At 31.5% G+C, this 6,731-nt stretch overlaps 2 protein-coding genes across 3 annotated transcripts; one reads left to right on the forward strand and one right to left on the reverse strand.

Moving 5' to 3' along the window:
• The first annotated feature begins 103 nt into the window (after positions 1–103).
• Positions 104–2,614, forward strand: LOC124947363 (glycine-rich cell wall structural protein 2). Its single transcript, XM_047489432.1, has 2 exons — positions 104–235; positions 772–2,614. The coding sequence occupies exons 1-2, from the start codon at positions 218–220 to the stop codon at positions 1,288–1,290; spliced, it is 537 nt and encodes a 178-aa protein (XP_047345388.1). The 5' UTR covers positions 104–217; the 3' UTR covers positions 1,291–2,614.
• Positions 2,615–4,567: 1,953 nt separating this feature from the next.
• LOC124947365 (immediate early response 3-interacting protein 1) lies at positions 4,568–6,090 on the reverse strand. 2 transcript variants are annotated; one of them, XM_047489435.1, is made up of 3 exons: positions 5,782–6,090; positions 5,470–5,571; positions 4,568–5,010 (listed from the first exon to the last, which is right to left on the reverse strand). In XM_047489435.1, exons 1-3 carry the CDS (start codon positions 5,870–5,872, stop codon positions 4,949–4,951), a joined length of 255 nt encoding a protein of 84 aa, XP_047345391.1. In that variant the 5' UTR covers positions 5,873–6,090; the 3' UTR covers positions 4,568–4,948. The 2 variants fall into 2 exon arrangements, with proteins under 2 accessions (XP_047345391.1, XP_047345392.1); XM_047489436.1 differs by lacking the exon at positions 4,568–5,010 and adding an exon at positions 5,174–5,339 and having other exon boundaries at positions 5,782–6,055.
• Positions 6,091–6,731: the final 641 nt, after the last annotated feature.

Genomic DNA, 6,731 nt, shown 5'->3' on the forward strand with positions numbered 1-6,731 from the left:
AGAGAGAGAGAGAGAAAGAGATAGAGAGAAGTATCGAGGAGAAGGAGAGAAAGAAGATGACTAGAGAATCGTCTCACCGTTGAATTACTCTCACCCGAGAGGCCCCATCGCTTCTTCGTGGGGGCCCCACATATCCCCCTGCTTCTCCTGGGAGTATAAAGGACCCTGTTCTACCATCCACGGAGTCACAGAACCGAGCGGCATCGTAGAAGCCGGCATGAATCCCTTGATCGCGGTAAGCACACTAATTTTTGACATAAAGAGTAAAAGTTAAGGGGTGAGACTAAGATAAGGAGTGTGCGAACAAAAAAGAAAAAAGAGAAACGAGTAGAAGATATTCGTGATTCGGTGTACTATTCTAAAAGTTATTTATTAAAAGAGAAAAAGAGTAGCGATTTAAATACCTACTTAATTCTGTCAATCGAATTTCCATCAAAGTCAAAATGCTTGTACTGTACCTATCTCTAATAAAATTGATTTCACCGTTGAAGAAACGAAAACATTCAGCGACTATTATTTTATCGGGAATTGCATCGGGATTCCAAAGCATCTTGAAAGTCGTTTCAACATGAATTACAAGATAGACGTTCCATCGACGATCGATCTCTTCGACGCAATCGCTTGCAACATTACGTGACTTCGAAAACAAGTTAGCCAGAGTTGCATTTTCTCTTCGATCGTGATAGCATAAATTAGTATAGAAATTCTATAGAAATCTGGCAACTTGGAATTTAATCTAATCTAAGGATATTTGTTTGTTTTCTTTTACAGTGTATAGTTATCGGTTTGGCAGGGTTCGCCCTGGCCGAACCACCGATCTCTTCCGGCTATAGTTACAGTAGACCAAGTGGAAGTGGTGGTGGCGGCGGCTACTCTCTAGGTGGAGGTGGCGGTTATTCGAGTGGTGGAGGTGGTGGATACACTCAGGTATCCACTGGCTACCAAACAAACGAAGGTGCTTCTGTTGACGGAGCCCTTCTCGAACAAATCCGTCAGATCCTTCTCAAGGAAGAACTCCAAGCCCAACAGACTGGAGGATTCGGTGGTGGAGGATATGCACCCAGTTCGAGTTACGGTGCTCCATCATCACAATATGGAGTACCAAGTTCTAGCTACGGTGTACCCAGTTACCAAACTCGCGTCGTAGGCATTGATCTCGAAGGTATTAGGCAAGCCATTCAGGTAGCTCAATTTAATCAAGTTACCCATGGCGGTGGATATCCAAGTGGTCCTAGTGGAACTTATGGAGTACCCAGCAGGCCAAGCGGCAGCTACGGTGCACCTTTCTAAAGCGGTCGTCGCCAATAAAACAGGAAGAGAGAGAGGTGAAATATAAAGCAGGAAAACAAAAGCGACTATCTTTCGAGTTAATAATTTAAGAATGAACATAACGTCGTCTATCAACATCTTGAAGATACACCATTCAATGGTAATGATATTCAAAAGACTAAAAAAAATTTGAAGAAGAAAGGAAAAAGAAAAGATCTCGCAAAATCGTTGACTAACGAAGATTTCCAGGGGAAGCCTTCATTCTAGAATGCTCGAAAGATCGTCGTGCGAAAGAAAGCTCGGTCGTCATTAATATATAGAAGAAATAATCGTCTTAGGAAGATCAAGGATCTTATCGTTATCATCATCGAACAACTATCCGCGAGGATTACGTTATACCGCGCATGCAACATTTTTGACTTAGGTAAAAATGAAATAGAGATCGTATGTATATATGTATGTCGTCAATACAAAATAGAATTTCAAAAATACGATATATAGTAGTAGTTAGTAGAGTATATAGAAGCAAATTGACATAATCAAAAGATCTCTACGATCTTGCCTCGTTGAAGATCATAGAAATCGCAGCTTTAATAGGTCAGAATATTCGAAAAAGAATTTTCTCGAAAGAAGATTAGAACAATTTAGATCTCAAACGAACAAGGCACAACATCAGACGAGATGTTACAATTCGGCACATCAAAATTCACTTTTTTGTCGTCTTACACGACAATCAGAATAAAAAAAAGAAAACTAAGGTGAGGATAGGAATAACAAAATAAAAACGAAAACGGAGTAAACGCACATCGTCATGTGCCAAGATATAAGGACAAGAGTTCTTACTCAATCATAAGTGAACGGGAGAAGCAAGAGAAAAGGGCCAGAAATAGCCGAAACCGAAGACGTGATTGGTGCATATATTGCGCCCTGTAAATACAATTTTATATTACTCTTTTAAAATCGAAGTATCCGTGACGCAACTCAATGACCTCTTTCGAATATTTCGTTGGGAATAATAAGAGAAAAACGGAATAGGGGTCGAGGTTATGAGATCTCGAAGAGATCCCCTAACGAAACATTATCTTAGAAAAAATATTGGAAAAATTACGGGCCAGATAACAAAAAAATGAGAAAAAGAAAAAATAATAATAACAGCGAAATATCGATAAAGAAAAATTTGACGTGCGACATGGTCCTTCTCGAGCAACACGTATCACACGAAGCCACGAATACACACTATTTTTCTACGTTTTTAAATGCTATTCTTTAACCACGCATTTTTGTACTTGTATAAAGGCTTTTTTATAGAAAAAAATAAAAAAACGTCGCCACCGTTAAAAAAGAATTCTCTATCTCTCTGTGTTGTTACATAAGCTGTCGGATAAAACCCTTATCCATTCACTACATTCGTTTAAGGAGAGAGACAGGTTTCTCTCCTCTTTATTGATCGGCAACATTGCAGGGACGTTAATCCTCGTTGCAATATCTGATTATTGACGCGTTTACGCATATTTCTCTTCGATTTAAAGACCCTCACTTTTTTTATACGATAAAACCGCCTTTCTCCTTTCACTCGAGAAACGTTCGGACAAGTAACTCGGAAGAGTCTTTTTCTCTTTCTTCTCGTGACGTAAATTCTTGCGCGATGAGACCGGTTAGGATTCGAAAGTGGATGAATTCTCGAACGAACATCCTGTGGCTAATAATGCAGAATTATAGAGGAGAGTCAAGGGGAGAAAAAGGAGAAGAAGAAGACATATTGGAAAGAAGGACGTCCGCGTTACCCGCTTTCTTCCTTATTTGTAACGTCCCACTTCACCGACAACTTTTGCCACGAGCAAAAGGCTCCTCGAAGAGGTATCCTCGATGAGGTAGTCTAGTTAGAACCACCTTGGTGCTAGCGTAATGACTATAGTTTCATCATTCCTTAGATCAAATTACGTCATCGGTTTTTACGCTCTCCAGGCACAGAGTACAGTACATCCATTAAAACGACGTGTCGTTAACGTAAGACACTTTAATTGGAAGTTTATTATAGGTCAATTAAATACTCGCCGAAAGGACATCGAAAAGGAGAAAACGATCTCTTCCGAATTTCCCTTATTTCTAGCGCGCATCTCTCTATTTTTAACCTTCTTACTAAAGAGTGAAAGCTCTTCCTGTCTTTTCACGAGCGAACCAGCTAGCCAAGTGATCTTTTTTAAATTTCAGATCTAACAAAGAGAGACGTATGTATGTAATAGAAATCAATCTTGTAGTTCCACAAGTTTAACTTTCACAATCAAACTTTGGTTATTCTAATTACAATATTCATATGTCATAGATATTTTATTTTATATTTTGGAACACATAATACATCTCGAAAAGATTATATTTCTTGTATAAAAACAAAGAAAAATGTATTAATGCCCGTTTTTCAGAGAAAGTAGTGAATCTTTTTGTTTGAAGAAACGAAGCGAGTCGAAGAGTAATTGTGAGAGTTTGCCAGAATTTTGCAAGACTTTTAGATAATCTCTAAACTCGTGTATTACGCATCATACTTTTCATCATAATTACTAATCGACTATTTAACGATTTACCGATTTAGACCACGTCATTTGATACTTATTATTTTATTAATCTATTATATTAAGTTAATTATCAAACATTATTTCTTCCTTACAATGATTTATATTTAATAAGAATCGAATATCATTTTCTTTGGTACGTTATATGTTTATATATTTACCTTGTATTCTCCGGGTTTGCAAGAAATGTATGAACAATAACAGGGCTTATAGAAAAAGTCACATGCCAGACACGCAAAGGAAAAATGCTATAGGAGAAGCAGATTAATTCGTAGTTAGAAAAACGTTGGTTTATGAAACGAGTGCATTCACAACAGCTTTGTTTATACATTTCCATTAGATTCATTAATAGCAAATTACTTTTTAGACTGATCAAGAAAGAATGTTCTATTGCATTAGTTAACGAAGTATAAAATTTTTTAGATTCATTTATTCGATGATAACATTTATATTTCGTATAATTTAAAAAAAAATTTATGTTGAAAAATTTCATCTTCATAAATTACAAAAAAATTATATGCTAAAAATTTCAAATTTATAAGATACATGATTCTATATCTTATACATTAAAATCTAATATATTATTTTAATTTAATTTTATAAAAAAAACTAAGATATTTAAAGACGACGATTTCTTAACTATGTTTTTAATAGCTAGTATAAGACGGTAAAAAGTAATATGTTCGTTTTATCTAAAGGAACATAATGCAAATGTAACGACTATTTCGATGTATCTAACATAAAAAGTTTATATAAAGTCTACAAAAATAACAACATTTAAGCCAAAAATACAACACGAGCAATTTACGAAATATTGATATGCTTTGCTTAACATATATACAATAATTGGCATACTTAAAAAAGTGAAAGGAGATCTTACGAATTCGGCTATCATTCAGCTTCAAAAATTTTCCCACGGTACACCGAGAGATATCTCACTGATCTAATTTATCATAGGTTATAGTATATCTTTTAACGAAGATACAGAAGTATCTAATTATATGGAATATAAATAGACATTTGTTCATTCGAAAGTAAAATATATCGTAAAATTTCGCTATATATTTAGCTTGAATTAATATAACATATGGATGAAATCTTGAAAATTCAAATCATAGCTTATTTTGTTTCTGTCTGCATCTTTCATCACGGTGATCATTTATTTTCTTCTTTCCTGTGCATTAATTTATTTTGGTAATTTTATAAATATGTTTACACTTATTCTTACATTTACAATAAAATGTTTCTGTCTACTATTATGATGATTTAATTTTTAATGTAAAAAATAATATAGAAAGTAAACACATATATATATATATATATATATATATATATATATATATATATATATGTATATATATATGTGATTTGATTATATAAACAGCTGTGATGGTTAATTTTTAATTCAGCAATAACGTTGAAGTAGCTGTATACATGATTTCTTTTTTCAACCGAGAACCATCTTCACAATTATTGTTAAAATATTAAGAGCTATTAATGGAACTGAAAATAAAATAAATAAATAAATAAATAAATATATATATATATATATATATATATATATATAAATATATATATATTGGTAATTATTAAAATAACTATCAATTATTCTATATAAAGTAATAAAGCACACCTTTCGCAACTGTTCTTACAGATCTAATAAGGTTTAACATCTGTGATTTAACTGTAGGTGGTTCACCAAATCCTTGTACGTTTTGCCATGAGGCCCATCCAACTATAAAAAAGATAAAGATATAACAAGTACTCCAAAATTAATTATAATAATAAAAAAAGTTAGAATACATATAATCTATTAATATATTTACATATACATGATTAATAATAATTATTTTATTACACTTACTATATTAAATTATAATGCCACTAAATTATCATAACTAAAATAATCTAACCTATAAAATAAAATATGACAAAGTTTACCTACTTTTAACAAGAAATCTTTCTTCGTTTAGCACACAAATAGCATTTAAACATAACAGAGTAGCTTCGTAAAGTGACCATAAAGTAAATGCCATTTTTATTGATCTATAAGAATACGAGTTTCAGAAATTTTTAGTCTCTATACTTACAGACATGAAACGTGTAATATATATATATACATATATGTACCTTAATCATTTCAATAGTTCGTCATCTTTGTCACTTACTTCGTAGTCTTTAATAATCAATAAACAATCTAGTTGGATATTGTTTATTATTGATTATTTAGATTATTAATTACAACGTAAAAACTAATAAATTAAATCAATAATTTGTTTCCATCATATAATTAATTTTTAAAACGACTAAAAATACAACTATTAAATAATCAAAAAAACTATCGTAAATTGAAATTGTAATAATTGATAGATTTATAATACTGACACTAATTATAGACGAAATATAATAGAACTTGTAATAAATGGGAATAACAAAAATATTTTTTGTTCCAAGCCAATATGTAAAGTGAATCTTTTTAGTCGAATAAAATACATAGTTTATATTTAATAATGTTGAATAAATATATATCTGTACAACACTTACAGATATATAAACGTATATACATTTATAAGCTTATAATACTATAAATTTATATTTATATATACACTATACTACATTAATCACATAAGATGTTATTCAAAAAATATTTAATAATGAGAAATACATAAAATGCATCTATTTCTTTTTTTTTTTAATTTAACTTCTCCTGTTAATATATATATATAATGTATAAATGATTTTAAAGATCTGCACATTCATGCGTAATCTAAAAAATTTACTTATAAGGAACATTTCTATTATTACAATATATCTATATAAATATTTCTACAAAATTCTTATTAAAGCATATCATATTTATGCTGTTGAATTCTGTAATATATACTATAAAATAAA

Source organism: Vespa velutina, chromosome 2 (genome assembly GCF_912470025.1).
Source record: "Vespa velutina chromosome 2, iVesVel2.1, whole genome shotgun sequence".
Lineage (NCBI taxonomy): Eukaryota > Metazoa > Arthropoda > Insecta > Hymenoptera > Vespidae > Vespa > Vespa velutina.